The sequence below is a fragment of the Ahaetulla prasina genome, chromosome 3 (assembly GCF_028640845.1).
Source record: "Ahaetulla prasina isolate Xishuangbanna chromosome 3, ASM2864084v1, whole genome shotgun sequence".
Lineage (NCBI taxonomy): Eukaryota > Metazoa > Chordata > Lepidosauria > Squamata > Colubridae > Ahaetulla > Ahaetulla prasina.
This window is the reverse complement of record NC_080541.1, coordinates 116,770,595-116,786,612: the sequence shown is the minus strand read 5'-3', so window position 1 is coordinate 116,786,612 and position 16,018 is coordinate 116,770,595. Positions and strand designations below refer to the sequence as shown.

The 16,018-nt window shown below is 46.8% G+C and overlaps 1 protein-coding gene across 2 annotated transcripts in view; it reads left to right on the top strand.

Moving 5' to 3' along the window:
• The window catches only part of NOS1AP (nitric oxide synthase 1 adaptor protein), a 107,518-nt gene that overhangs the window by 22,029 nt on the left and 69,471 nt on the right, over positions 1–16,018 (top strand). For both annotated transcript variants that reach the window (XM_058175851.1, XM_058175852.1), the window contains exons 3-5: positions 1,175–1,267; positions 9,082–9,140; positions 10,736–10,844. In XM_058175851.1, coding sequence (XP_058031834.1) covers positions 1,175–1,267; positions 9,082–9,140; positions 10,736–10,844 — 261 coding nt within the window. The remainder of the gene's footprint in view (positions 1–1,174; positions 1,268–9,081; positions 9,141–10,735; positions 10,845–16,018) is intronic.

The window sequence follows — 16,018 nt, the reverse complement described above, 5'->3', positions numbered from 1 at the left end:
AAATAAATTATTAACACAGTATATTGGCTTGATAAAGTGTACACTCAGAAGAGAGTTTAAGAGATGTGTTTCTATTTTATTTATGGTACTGGAAAAAAACCACATTATGGAGGGCAATCCTGACTTCAGGTCTTGTGACAATTCACAAGGCATCAGACCTTCAAATTAGAGTCATTAAAGTGAAGGGTGGAAGCAGTTCTATCAGGATTTTTTATATTCAATGGGAGTACAACAAGTTTTCAGTCATTTTTTTCTAGCCTATTGTTCCAGCCAATGGGACAAGAGTAAGAGCCAATCAGGGCACAGTGACCACCCACTTCCAAAACAGTCAGTGTAGGAAACATCATCCCTGTACAAGTCCATTCTGCCAACCAAACCACTGAAACAGAAGCATGATCTGTCTTTGCTTGCCCATGTTCGTGACAGGACAGGCAACCACATGGCACATCCAGTGGGCCAGATTGCGTGCCTCCCCACCCATTCCTCTGCCTCTGCCTGCTGGTGCCGCTGCCACCATGAGGTCAGGTGAGGCAGGTGGCGGAACAAGGATGATGCTACGCTGCAGCCCCTGCATGCTCGGCCCCCTGCCATCCAATTCATCCTCCAACTCCGCCACACACGCAGGATGATCTCCCGCCTGCCTCCCTGCCTGCAATGGCAGGAATCCCTAACAGGCAGCCAAGACTCTACTCTCTTCCCTTTTGCCAGGGTGGGGTGGGCTGCACAGCCCCAGAGCAAGAGGCACTTGCCACTTCTTGTGCATGTGTTGGGGAGGTGGGGCCCCCGGCCCAGGAAGGCCGTAGCCAGTGCAATGGGTGCTGGTCCCCCATCATCTCCGGTATCGTGTTTCCCTGAAAATAAGCCCTGATGCATCTTACCCATTGCAAAACTCTTATGTTCCCACTTTTCTTTGGAACAGTTACTGAGCTGAATTGAGTCAACTTGCAAAGACTCCTTAAATCCAATTGCATCATAGAGACCCAGAAATGTAGCACTGCTTGCTGGTCATTTGTTGCGGAAGAGGGTTGTGTGCCTTAATGATTAAGTGGCTATAAGGGGGACAGTAACAGCTGTGAGAAAATGAGGTAGGCCCAGCACAGGTTGACATGTCCTATTGTTTGCTGAACAGTGCTGAAGTTAGGCCTTACTTACACCTGTGTTTCACACCTGACAGTATGAATTCAAAGCCAAAAGTATAAAGAAGAAGAAAGTGAATCTGCTGGTATCTGTAGATGGTGTGAAAGTGGTACTGAAGAAGAAGAAGAAGGTAAGTTTTTGATTTCTAAAATTTGTATTCTGTTCTACAGTTAAAAATTCCTTTTTGTAAATTAGAAATGCTTTGGAAATTTTGGTCTCTGAAATATTATCTGTGTACAAGTAATCTTCAATTGTAGCCAGTTGAATAGCAACCATTCAAAGGTACTACAGAACCCTCTCCCCAAAGCTACCTATAACCTGGTTTCAAAGTTTTGTCTGTTGCAGTGAGCCTGTGGTTGTTTACTGTTACAACCAACAGCAGGGACCTACCATCCCCACACAGCCTGCTGGTTCTCTACAGACCTTTGGCCTGCTCAGCCATCAGCTACTTAAGGGAACCTAAAGCTGGGCAGTAGAAGCTATTGCTCCTTGTGGAGCTTTGGAGCTTGTAGGCTGAGGCCTTCTTCCCATCCAGCCATCAAGCCAAAGGAGCCTAAAGTCAGGCACCAGAAGCTACCAGTGTGTGTGGAGCTGTTAGAGCAGGGGCGTCAAATTCAATTTCATGGACGGCCACATCAGGGTTGTGTTTGACCTCGGAGGGGACAGAGGCAGGGGGTGGGGGCAGGAATGGACATGGCCAGCTCGACGTCACTCATTGAGGCTCTGTTTTCAGCTGCGACAGCCTCCTGTAGCCCTCTGCCAGTGAAAATAAAGCCCAGTGGTCTGTGCACAGCCTCCCCAAGCTCTGTTTTTGCTGGCAGAGGGCTGCAGGAGGCTGTCGTGGCTGAAAATGGAGCCTGGGCAGGCCGTGCATGGTCTCTCCGAGCTCCGTTTCCACTGGCAGAGGCACCACGGGCCGGTCCTTCACTGTTTCCAGGGCAGCCCCATGGGCCAGATCTAAGCATCTCATGAGTAGGATGCGGCCTGCAGCCATTGAATTTAACACTCCTGGATTAGAGCCTCACATCGGCCAGGTGCCTCTTTGCAAAAACCAGAAAGGTAAGTTGGGTGCTGCTGGACGTGGAGCTGGATGAGGAGCAGGTCAAGTCCTGCAAGTCCCTGGGTGGCTGAATGGAAGCAGGCCTTGCCCTCCAAGCCCACACACTGATAGCTTCTGCTTCCCAGCTTTAGGCTCATTTCGGTGACTGAATGACTAAGTTGGGAGCAGACAAAAGGCTGCAAGGATCCAAGGAACAGAGCATAAAGAGTGCCTCAGGGTGGGGAAGGCTTTGGGAAGCTCAAGTCAGGTGGGCCTGGGTCTGGGCTAGACCTTCCCGGGTCTCTACCCCTGAGGCACCATGCTCCGCATAATGGTGCATGCATTCATTTAACGGCCAAATCTGGAAGAGTAAGGGGTGGAGGGGATCATTAAGCGAGGCTGTCTCTTTTATCGTCACCACTTGAAACCATAATGGGCAGACTCCATTGCAGTTGTAAGTCAAGGACTTCCTGTATTATTATTATTTTCACAGAACTGTATGAAACCCAACAATCCTCATTCTTTCCTTGTTCCTTATTGCATATTTTAATTATTTCTTCTGATACAGTTGTGTTGCTTCAAGTTGTTTCTGTATTAAACAAAGGAAATATTTCTGCTGAATTGGCTATAAGGTTGACGCAGGCATCTCAGATGATGATGGCGACGGTGATGATCAGTGCCAAGGTTCCTACTGACGAACCCAAGCAATTCAGCACTCTGAGACTCCCATCTTCTTCAAAGCACTGGTTTACTGACTACATCAATTCAGCATGAATGAAACTTAAAAACAGCTCTGACTATTTCCCGCTTTTTCGTATTATTAAAAGTTAGGTCTCCCCCCTCCCCTGTATGTCACAGATCACATTGTCCAATTAGGTGCTCTGTCGTCTCCTTGGCAACCAATTTCAGTCTCTGGTCACTACCCATTGGGATGACCTTGGTTCATATATATATATATTCCCATACCTCATTAGAAATATGACATATTTCATATTCACATTCTAGTCAAAATCCACATCTCTATTATACTTTAAACTCAAAAAATACTTGGTTAACATTGTTCAAATCATCAAGAGAAATTACACAATGTCCCCCATTTTTGTTTCCTCAAAGCTACTTCAAGTCTTCCACTGGCAGTCTTCTTTATCATATATGATGACATTCTTATGGTACTGTTCATCATTTGTCTGATTTGGCAATCTCAGTGGTTCACCCTATGGCTCTGTCTAGTTTGTCATCATTCTTCTTGTATTTCTTTAGCCCATGGAAGCGATTGTTTTTATGTCTTATCCTTGGGTTAAATTTATTAACCTATTTGTCCCAGTTTTTGTCCTCTTTCTCCACAGTTCCTATTTGCATATTAGACTAAAGTACCTCAAAAACTCATAGCCTTGGAACATGAATTGCTTGTTTCAGGAAATACTATTTCTAGAGATCGTTCTTATATTTTCCTTACTGACTTTACTGTATTTTCTGTACTTTCTTCCCCATGTTTTCAAAAAGACATATTATTATGCATATTTTTAATATAATAAATTAAAAGTAATAGCTAGATATAAAGATTAGATGTTGAAAGATGGTGATACTATGTACATTCTAATGATATTGTTATTAGAATAGGGGACTAAAATGTTGAATAATTAAATAATGAAGGCTTATATTTTAATATAAATATGTGTAAGAACATTATTACAATTACATAAGTATGATTTAAATAACAAATAATATTAATATTATAATTACTACTGTATTCAAATGAATAATACCCAGATGCCTCACTGTTCATGTATTGATATTGGTCTATATTTTTTTTAAAAAAGAGACATAACTACATGAAAACCATTGTTTTGAACACTTAAACTCTAAAGATGAGTAAGATTGGCTTTGGGTAAAGTCCACCTTTTCTAGATGCCCTACTAGGGCCATCAACTTTAGCTAAAATAAATTCTGGAGATTCTCTCCTCCTATGTAACAACTGAGGGCATGGAATGTACTTATCTATGTGTGCATACAGATGTATATATATACTTATCAGAAACCATATTTCCCAATAGCAAAGCCAAAACAAATCAAAATATTAATTAAATAAATTTCTGATTTAAATTAATTTCCTATAAATTAAAGGAACTTAAAATAATTTTTTTTTAAAAAAAAAAGTTTTATTTTTACAATCATATCAAATAATTCATCCAATGTACAGTTATATACAATTAGTCGGGCTTGCCCAGTCACCACCCCCCTTTTTAACACTCTTCCCTCTTCTACCTTCTTCTACTTTCCAGACCTTCCTCTCCTTCTCTTATCTACATCCTCTCCTCCCTCCACCCTACACCTTCCTTCTCCCTCTTCTACCCCTCTTCCTTCCTCTTCTCCTCTTTCCTACCTCCTACTCTCTCTTTTCTCCCTCCCCACCGTTCTAAAATGATAACTGGGCAGACCCGACCCTGCATTAATTATATTTATACATCTTCAATAATCCCTGTACATTAACCATCACTCCCTGTACATTAACCAGGCTAAATGTTGGAGATGCGATTGTGAAGATGCCACTTATTACCATATATGGTGGACTTGTAAAAAAGTTAAAGCATTTTGGATTAAAGTATGGTGGATCATGCAGAATATTTTGAAAAAGAAGATTAAGTTTACTCCGCAGTTCTTTCTACTAGGAATTATTATGGACTGTACAGCTATAGAGACTAAATTGATTTTGAACTTAATAACAGCCGCAAGACTTTTGATTGCTCAGTATTGGAAGAAAGAAGAATTACCTACAATTGAAGAATGGACACTCAAAGTATCAAATCTGGCAGAGATGGCAAAAATCTCCGCTTACTTGAAAGACTATACACTAGAAAAATATATTTTAGAATGGAAAATGTGGATTGATTATATTCAAAATAAGTATCAGATAAAAAAATATCGAATAGCATATGAGTAAATTTAGGAAATATTTTGTATTAGATATATTTTTGAAGGAGAGGGGAATTGAGAGTGTGACTAAGTGTGGTGTGACTAGAGATTATAATTTAGGAATTATTTTAGATTATGATTGTTAGTTTTGATACCCTGCATTTTGTTCTGGGAAGTCGGGGTGGGGGGTGGGGGGTAAGGGGGAGGGGAATGGGGGGGGTTTGGTAGAGATGGAACTTAAAATAATTTGATCGCCCTCTGCATATAGCAACTTTTTCCTTAGTTCTAGGTTGCTTCTCTCCTTAGTTTCCATCCATTGTTCCTTGTCTTGCCTTTCTAGTTCTCTGGAAAATAGGTTGAGTCTCTCTTCTTTGTGGCAGCCCCTCAAATATTGAAACACTATTATCATATCACTTCCAGTCCTTCTTTTCAGTAGACTAAGGTAAAGGTAAAGGTTCCCCTCGCACTTACATGCTAGTCGTTGCCAACTCTAGAGGTCGGTGCTCATCTCTGTTTCAAAGCCGAAGAGCCAGCTCTGTCCGAAGACGTCTCCGTGGTCATGTAGCCAGCATGACTCAACGCCAAAGGCGCACGGAACGCTGTTACCTTCCCACCAAAGGTGATCCCTATTTTTTCTACTTGCATTTTTACATGCTTTCAAAACTGCTAGGTTGGCAGAAGCTGGGACAACTAATGGGAGCTCACCCCATTACACGGTAGCACTAGGGATTCGAACCGCTGAGCTGCCAACCTTTCGATCGACAAGCTCAACGTCCTAGCCCCTGAGCCACCCTTTTCAGTAGATTAGACAAACCCAATTCCTCTAACCGTTCCTCAGGGGTGAAATCTTACCAGTTTGGACAGGTTCAGGAGAACTGCTAGGGATTATGGGTATCAGTTAGTTGAACTGGTAGTAATTACCCCTCCTTGGCCCCACCCATGCCTGGCCGGTTGCTGCTCACCTCTTCCGGCTGCTCAGTAATTTATTTATTTTTTTACATTTATACCCCGCCCTTCTCCGAAGACTCAGGGCGGCTTACAATGTATAAGGCAATAGTCTCATTCTATTTGTATATTTTTTGCCCCCCCAACAATCTGGGTCCTCATTTTACCTACCTTATAAAGGGTGGAAGGCTGAGTCAACCTTGGGCCGGGCTCGAACCTGCAGTAATTGCAGGCTCTGTGTTCTAATAACAGGCTTCTTTACTGCCTGAGCTATCCCGGCCCCTAATCCACAGAATTCAATGTTAAATGCAGCAGAGAGAATGCTAACTTTTCTCCCTCCATTCAGAATGGAGCTGCTGCAGCCTGTCTCTTTAAGGTAGTCCCCAGGAGGGAGGGGGCCAGGAGGGAACCATAAAGGGAACAGCAGCTCCATTCTGAATGGAGGGAGAAAAGTTAGCATTCTCTCTGCCACAGAATTCAATGTTAAATGCAGCAGAGAGAATGGTAACTTTTCTCCATCCATTCACAATGGAGCTGCTGCAGCCTGTCCCTTTAAGGTAGTCCCCAGAAGGGAGGGGGACAGGGGGGGAGTAGCTGGAATGGAGCCGTTTTTGTGAAAGGCAGGAAAATGGGGAAGGGGATTTTCCTGCCTGTTATCCATTCCTCAATCTCAGCACAGACTGAGGGAAGGATGGTAGGCAGGAATATTCCCCTCCCCATTTTCCTGCCATTCGCGACAAGAAGTGGCTGGGAGGGGAGGGGCCGGTGAGGAGCCCCTCGATGTGAGTGATGTCAAGTTGATCATGCCCGCCCAGCCACATGACCTCCCCCCAGCAAGGCTCACCCACAGAACTGGTAGGGGAATTTTTTTAATTTCACCCCTGCCATTCCTCATACGTTTTAGTTTCCAGCCCCCTAACCATCTTTGTTGTTCTTTGCTGCACTCCTTCCAGGTTCTCTTCTTAATAATATGGTGAGCAAAACTAGATGCAGTATTCTAAGTGTGATACGTTTCTGTATGTGAGAGCAGTAAGAGAAACATTTCCTGACAATGAGAATAATTAACCAGTGAAACAGCTTGCCTTCAGAACTTGTAGGTTTTTAAGAATTCAAGGTTTTTAAGAAGAGACTGGACAGCCACTTGTCTGGAATAGTATTTTTGCTTGAGCAGAGGGTTGGACTAGAAGACGTCCAATGTCCCTTCCAACTATGTTATTCTGTCATTCTTTTTACTGGTCAGCAGAATAGCAGAAGTTGTGGGGGAGCAGAGAAGACTGGATATGGGGTAAAGAGAAGAGCTAATCGCACTGGGAAAAGAAGAAACAGAAAGGTTTAATTTTTTTATTTTGTCACAACAGTATATGCAAACATTGACATAAAACAACAACACATCATATAAACATATATATAAGCAAAAGTATGCAACAACTATATTAATTTGATATAGTGAAAGGAAGCAATAGGACAGGAACGGTAGGCACTTTTGTGCTCTTATGCACGCCTCTTAGGAATGGGGTGAGGTCAATAGTAGACAGTTTTTGGTTGAAGTTTTTGGGATTATGAGAAGAGACCACAGAGTCAGGTAGTGAGTTCCAAGCGTTAACAACTCTGTTACAGAAGTCATACTTTCTGCAATCAAGATTGAAGCAGTTAACATTAAGTTTGAATCTATTGTTTGCTCTTGTATTATTGCGATTGAAGCTGAAGTAGTCTTTAACAGGAAGGACATTGCAATAGATGATTCTGTGTATTAAACACAGGTCTTGTTGGAGTCGGCGGAGTTCTAAGTTTTCTAATCCCAGGATTTCAAGTCTGGTGGTATAAGGTATTTTGTTGTTTTCAGAGGAGCGGAGAACTCTCCTTGTAAAATATTTCTGGATGTGTTCTATTGTATTAATGTCAGAGATGTGGTATGGGTTCCAGACAGGTGAGCTGTATTCAAGAATAGGTCTAGCAAATGTTTTGTATGCTCTGGTTAGTAGTGTAGAGTTTTTGGAAAAGAAGCTGCGTAAAATTAGGTTTACAACTCTTAGAGCCTTTTTTGCTATGTAGTTGCAGTGGGCTTTGGCACTTAGGTCATTTGATATGAAAACTCCAAGGTCTTTAATAGGGTGGGGGTCATCTGTAAGGTAATGTCCATCAAGCTTGTACTTATTGTTAGGGTTCTTTTTCCCAACATGTAAGACTGAGCAGTTGCTGGTTGAGATTTGGAGTTGCCAAGTTTTAGACCAATCGGATACAAAGTCAAGGTCTTTTTGAAGGGTAGAAGTATTGTTGGTGGTGTTAAATAGTTTGACATCGTCAGCAAAGAGAACACAATAACTTGAGATAAGGTCACAGAGATCATTTATGTATAGTATGAAGAGCGGTGGTCCAAGAACGCTGCCTTGGGGAACGCCACTTTTGACAGGAACAGGATTTGATAGAGCGTTACCAATTTTGACCACTTGTTATCTGTTTGACAGGAAGGCATTTATCCAATTGTGAAGAGGTCCTGAAATGCCGTAGGATTTTAGTTTTAGGAAAAGTTTATCATGTACTACTGAGTCAAAAGCTTTGCAGAAGTCTATGTAGATTGCATCTATTGCTTTGCCTTGATCAAGGTTAGTAGTCCATATGTTTTTGCAGTGGAGAAGTTGTAAGTTACATGATAATTTTTTTCTGGAAAGGTTGTACTGGGATGAGTAGGAGAAGGTAATTAGAGAAGGAAGGAAAGAAAAGAAAGAGAAAACCTGCCCAGGCATTACCAAAAGGATTAAAAATAATTAGACAAGCAGCAGGGATGAATCCAATTGGCGGGGGATAGATAATCTTCAAAGGTTTTCATGCTTTTCAGCTGCAGAGTATACAGTCATTGGCTCCTATTCAGCAATATTTTCCATTCTTGGTGAATGTGATATAACCACCTTCCTAGAACAACGTAGCTATGAAAGTGCTTGGTTTCTTAGTAATACTGTCTCAAGGACATTCATTTCCTTAGGAGTTTTATAAATGTTATGTCACTCAATGAAGCATCTGTCCTGCTTATACGCAGCTCTCTTTTACAGAAGAAAGAATGGGACCGGGATGACAGCAAGCTACTGGTGATGCATGACCCAATCTACAGGTAAGAGATGTGAGTAAGGAAAGCATGGGTTAGCAGCCTCATTTTTGGCCCCTGGGAGAAAGAAAAGTTAACTAGCAGTGTGCATATTATAGGCAAGTCTCCAATGACTTAAACAAGATTCTGTTTTTGAGACAGGACTATTGAGAGCAATATCAATAGTACTGGGACTTATATACTGCTTCATGAAACAAACAAAATGTTAAAAAACTATGATATTTATGTAGTTACTTACCAAGCATATCTAAATTATATTACAGTAACTAAAATATCTTTATAATCCCCAAGGCCCTTTTGAGTACCCCTGTTTGGAAATTGAAAGTTGAAAAATTTGACACACCCTACCGCTTTATAGTGCTTTGTAGAACTCTCTAAGTGGTTTACAGAGTCAGCATATTACACCCAACAATCTGGGTCCTCATTTTATCGACCTCGGAAGGATGGAAGGTTGAGTCAACCTTGAGCTAGTCAGAATTAAATTCCTGGCTCTATGGGCATATTTAGCCTGCAATATTGCATTTTAATCACCATAGCTCTTCAAGAAAGTAGAAACTGCTGGTAGATAGCTGATCTTTTTGTGGGTTTGTCTCTCTTTCCCCAACCTGTTCCAGGTTGTAGGATATTTGAACTCTGCACACAGTCAGAATGAATCCAGATTGGGACCTAAGATCAAGCTAGTACTTGGCAGAGATTTCTAGGTCTTGATGTGACAGTGACAGCACTTTGAAAGATAGTCTCTATTTTAGTCTTCCCTTTTCACCAGTCGAACAATTTCATGCTTTAGGACATGAGCACTGTACATGCAGAAGTATTTGTAGGAGAACTAATAATCCTTTGGATGGAATTCTGGAATTCATATTATTTATTTATTTATTTATTTATTTATTTGCATTTATATCCCGCCCTTCTCCGAAGACTCAGGGCGGCTATAATTATAATTATAATTATAATTCTATAATGCTGTAGCTATAACTTGGATGACAGAAAATATTAATTGGTAACTGACCATATGCATTTTAAGAGTCAACTGTTTCATTAAACAGAAAGCATTGGAATATCATTACAGTGTATTAATCATATTAGCAGATGGTAATAATATATTCTGATTAATAAAATATCTGGTTAAAAAGAATGTGCAAGTGGTAGACTAAAGGAAAGGAATAAATTGCAAAACGGTAATATTGGAAAGATACGTTTATATTTGCCAGTATTAATGAGACAATCATTGAGAACCTATACCTTGACTTGGCTTGCTTTTCTCCAAGACAGTGACAGAATAGCCCCATGATGGTGAACCTATGGCACACATGTCACAGATGGCACGCAATGCCCTCTCTGTGAGCACGTAAGCTGTCACACCAGTTCAGCTCCACTGTGCATGCGTGTGCGCCTCCTGCCAGCCCTCTGGTTGTCAGGTCTCTGCTGCGTATGTGTGTGGGGCCCTGTGGGGGTGGGGAGTATGCGGGGGCTCATGCATGCGCAGTGGAGGGTCGGGCGCGTGCTTTGGGCACTCAGTCCAGAAAAGGTTAGCCATCACTGGGATAGCCTGTTTCCGATGTGGCATGTATATTGCATATATAGTTCTGCTATTTTTGCAGGATATTTTATGTGTCCCACGATTCCCAGGACCTGAAGATCTTCAGTTATATTGCAAGGGATGGCTCCAGTAACACCTTCCGCTGTAATGTTTTCAAGTCCAAGAAAAAGGTACGTTGCAAGTTGACAAGCTTAAGGCCTCTTATAAATCCCTCTAATAACTGAAGATCATCATCCCACTCAGGGGATATTGTGTATAGTTTGTATCTCTATTTTCTTGGAGTCTATTTACATGGGAATTGTAAACAGGATTTCAGTATTTTCCTCTCATTAGGTAGAGGAGATTAGGTGCTATAGGGAAGGAGTTCTTTGTACTTTCTAAACAAGATTTTTACTTATGCTCTGTGTTGATGGTATTTGAAATAATACATTTCCTCCAGCATCTTTCCTCAACAGCTGGTCAAGTAGCTAATAAAAAGATGTCTGGAAACAAAGATCAAAAAGTGAAAGTGTCTGACAAGATGGAGGACTCATATACTGTTCTCTTATAGAGCAATGAGTTAAAATGGTCGCAGTGAAGGAAGCAGTATCAGATCATGGGGAGAAAAGTTACTAAATTAAGTAGGAAAGTATGGGGGGGGGAATGGAGAAAAAAGGAGCAGGAAGTTAGATAAGGAAGATAGACGAGATAAAGGAAAAGAAGAAATTGGGGTAAGGAGGAAAACACCAGCAAAATAGCAGCGCAGCAAATGAATGGCTGCATGCTGAGTTGGAGGCAGCTGGTAACAGAATACATCCTGCTTAGGAGCCCAACTAAGCAGCCCAATGCTAGAAAAGAGGCAACAGAGAGCAGTGAACTAGTGGTTGAATTACAAGCAAGAGGGAGGCTTTGGAGGCAGCAAACTGGTGGGTTACAGTATATTTGGTAATTGCCTAGACCCATACTCCAATCTAGGCAGCCCGGCTCGAGTGGGCAGCCAGGCATCCCAGAGCCCAGGGTCCAGCAAACTAGAGGCAATCCGACTACCACAGCCGTCTCACTGCGAACTTCCAGCCTGGCAGCCCTCTCCAGTGACCTGCCCCAGATGGAGGACTTGTGGAGAACTTGATCAACATTCCCCCTCCAGCAAGATCAGCAGACACTCTCCTGCCTTCTGCTAGCCCAGCAGCCCTTCCCAATGGCCTGTGTAGTGGAGGACAAAGGGCCTGGAGTAACCCATCCAAGAAAGGGAACTGGTGGCTAAGAAATTGGTGGTGGCAGAATCTGTAGAGTGGAGAAACACAGCAGCAGAATTGGAGGAGGGGAGAATTAAAATAGAATAGAATAGAATAGAATAGAATAGAATAGAATAGAATAGAATAGAATAGAATAGAATAGAATAGAATAGAATTTATTGGCCAAGTGTGATTGGATACACAAGGAATTTGTCTTGGTGCATATACTCTCAGTGTACATAAAAGAAAAGATACCTCCATCAAGGTACAACATTTACAACACAAATGATGGCTACAAATGACGCTACAGCAAAATCGGTGAAGTGGAGATCATACTGTTTCCCTGGAAATTAGACCTACCCCAAAAATAAGCCCTAGCCCGATTTTCACACCTGTGCCTAATACAAACCCTACCCCAAAATAAGCCCTAGTTAAGCCCTGCCCACTCCATCCCACTGTCTGGTTACACATGGCCACAATGGGGCAGGAGGACACGTGGCACTGCCACAAGGTGAGGTAGGTGGCAGGGGGAGCTCCCATGCCTCCCTTACTCATGTACCTCAGGGCCCCCGCAGCCAGTCCACTCCCCGCTCTGACCACCCTCTGCCCATTCAATGACTTGGCTGCCCACCCGCGTCTTCCCTTTCACTCCCTTCCTGAGCCAGACTGCCATGCTATGGAGGATGGGTTGATGACGATTGGTTCTCTTACCTGGTTTCCCCTCCACTGTTTCAGACCCAAGAGGGAGTGACAGCAAAAGCCCTCCGTTGCTGCTGTGCATCAGCTGTGGTCGGAAGAGGGGCTTTCTTCAGTGTTTCCCCTGCTCCGCAGATCACCTGCCCAGTAGCGGCTGCCTCCTCGTCCCCCTGCTGTGTCGTGTCCCATTCCTCCGCTGACGGCTGGGTCAGGGAAATCCGAATCAGGCTTGCCTCTGCAGCTCTGCCCAAAGTCCTAGCAAAGTCCTCAGAGCAGGCAGGAGACCAGAAAGTGACTTCAGCAAGATAAGTTCGACTTTGCCTGACTCAGAGACTGCCAGAAAGCAGATCCTTTATATAGGCCATGGGGTGTGGCTCCATGACTCAGCACTCATTAAGGCCTGCCCCTCCCTTCCTTTTGTTGCCTCCGTCTATCCAGTCTTCTGATGCGAGGGTCACTCCAATCAGCAGCTGTTGGAAATAAACTTTCCTCAGGCTCACATGCTGTGGAGGAGGGGGAGGGGTCTAGCTGCTCCGTTTGCCTGGGCATGGAGCCAGGGCTGGGGCCGGGGGGTGCTCCCTCCTCTGCAGCCTGCTTGGGCATGGAGCCAGGGCTGGGACCGGTAGGTGCCCCCTCCTCTGCAGCTTGTCTGGGCATGGAGCCAGGACTGGGGCCGGGAGGCATACATTCCTCTGTGTTCGGGAGCAGATAAGAAGGCCCCGGCTGCTCTGAGGGCGGGCAAGACACAACACTATCCCTCACCGCAGGGCCCTTCCCCCGGGGCTGACAATCGGGATGCGGTCGGGCCGGGTTCTGCTCGTGGAAGGCCCACACCAGGTCCGGGGCGTGGACGTCGGAGGCGTTGACCCAGGTGAACTCGGTCCCGTACCCTTGCCATGCAACCAGGTATTGGAAGCGCCCCTTCAGCCAGTGGGAGTCGCGTATGCTGTGCACCTCGTACTCCTCCACCCCGTCCTTGTCGACAGTGCCGGGTGGCGCCGGGCGCCGGAGGGGAGACAGCGGGGCCTCAGGGACCAGCAAGGACCGGTGGAAGACGGGATGGATCCGCATGGAACGCGGCAGGGTCAGCCGGTAGGCCACCGAATTGATGAACGCCTCGACGGGGAACGGACCGATGAACCGGTGGTCCAGTTTCTTCACCGGCCGGTCGGACGGGAGATGCTTTGTGGAGAGCCACACGCGGTCTCCGACCACCAGTGGGGGTGTTGCCCGTCGGGAACGATCGGCGACCCGCTTGTAGTCCTCCTTCGCCCGATTCAGCTGCCGACGCACCATCTGCTGGACCGCGTGCAACTCGGAGAGAAAGGACTGTGTCTCGGGAACCGGGGAGTCCGGGAGCGCCAGAGGGAAGAGCTGCGGATGGTACCCCAAGTTGGCCTGGAACGGGGTGGTCTGGGTGGAGGTGTGTTGGGAGTTGTTGAATGCGAACTCCGCCAGGGACAGGTAATCGGCCCAGTTGTCCTGCTGTTGGTTCACGAAGCACCGGAGGTACTGCTCCAGGACGCCGATGACCTTCTCCGTCCCGCCGTCGGTCTCCGGATGGTGCGCCGACGACAGGCACACCTGCACCTCCAATGCGGCCATCAGGCTCTTCCAAAAGCGAGCCGTGAACTGCACCCCACGATCCGACACCACCCTGTCCGGCAGACTGTGGAGGCGGAAGACGTGCTGCAAGAAGAGACGGGCCGTCTTGGTGACGGTGGGCAGCCCGCGGCACGGGATGAAGTGTGCCATCTTGGTGAGCATGTCCGCCACCATCAGCACCATGGTGAACCGCGAGGACGGCGGCAGGTCCGTCAGGAGGTCCATGGAAATCGCCCCCCAGGGTCTGTCAGGAGTCGGCAAGGGCTGGAGGAGACCGGGAGGGCCCCCCGTGGCGGCCTTGGCTTGCCGGCATGGCACGCAGGACGTCACATAGGCATGGACATCATGCCGCACCCGGGGCCACCAGAAGGTCCGCGTCACCAGGTTGAGAGTCTTGAAAAACCCGAAATGGCCCGCGGCAGGGTTGTCGTGGCACTGGGCCAGGACAAGGGACCGGAGCGGTCCCGTGGGCACATACAACCGCCCCCGGAACTTGAGTACGTCGTCTTCCAATGTCCACGGAGACGTGGGGCCCGCCTCCGCTCGCCGCTGCTGAGACCAGGCATCTTGGCGCTACGCCTCTCGCACCCGGGCCCGTAAGTCCACCGGTTCCCGGGCGGCGGCCAAGGCTTCCGCCGGCAGTACTGTCCGTGGAGGAAGAGGGTCTTGGGCGCTCAGGTACTCCGGCTTACGGCACAGGGCATCCGCCCTCCGGTTGTGGCCGCTGGGGATATAGGTGACGCGGAAGTTGAACTGGGCAAAGAACAGCGACCACCGGATCTGCCGCTGGTTCAACTTCCGAGCCGTGGTGAGATGTTCGAGGTTCCGATGGTCCGTTCGGACCTCCACCTGATGCCGGGCCCCCTCCAGGTGGTGCCGCCATGCCTCGAACGTGGCCTTGATAGCCAGCAACTCCTTTTCCCAGATGGTATAGTTGCGCTCGGAAGGGTTGAGCTTCCGTGAGTAGTACGCGCAGAGAAAAAGAGTGCCGCCATCCACCGGGGCCTGTAGCAGCACCGCTCTGAGGGCGACGTTGGAGTCGTCCGTCTCCACCACGAAAGGCCGGTGCGGGTCGGGATGTCGCAGGATGGGCTCCGTGACGAAAGCCTTCTTGAGAGCCGTGAAGGCTTCCTCCTGCGGGGGACCCCACTGGAACAGGACCTTCTTCTGAAGGAGCTGGGTGAGCGGAGCCGTCAGCGTGGCGAAGCCCGGGATGAAGGTCCGATAGTAATTGGCGAAGCCCAGCAGCCGCTGGACATCCTTCACCCGACGCGGGGCTTCCCAGCTGCTCAGGGCCTCCACCTTGCGCGGGTCCATGGCGATCCCCTCGGGTGAGAGGATGTGCCCGAGGAACTCGATGGACGACTGGAGGAAAAAGCACTTCTCCAGCTTGGCGTAGAGCTGGTGCTCCCGCAGGCGCTGCAGGACCAGGCGGAGGTGCTGAAGGTGACTTTCCCTGGACCGGGAGTAGACCAGGATGTCGGTCAGGTAGATCACCACGAACCGATCCAACATGTCCCGGAACACATCGTTCATAAAATGTTGGAAGACAGCGGGGGCGTTGGTCAGCCCGAACGGCATGACCGTGTACTCGTAGTGTCCGTACCGGGTGCCGAACGCCATCTTCCACTCGTCCCCTTCACGCATCCGCACCAGGTTGTAGGCCCCCCGGAGGTCGAGCTTGGTAAAGATGGAGGCCTCCCGCAGCCGATCCATCAGCTCCGGGATGAGCGGCAGGGGGTAGCGATTCCGCACCATGATGGCGTTCAGCCGGCGGTAGTCGCAACACAGGCGCAAATCCCCCATCATCTTTTTCACGAAGAGGACCG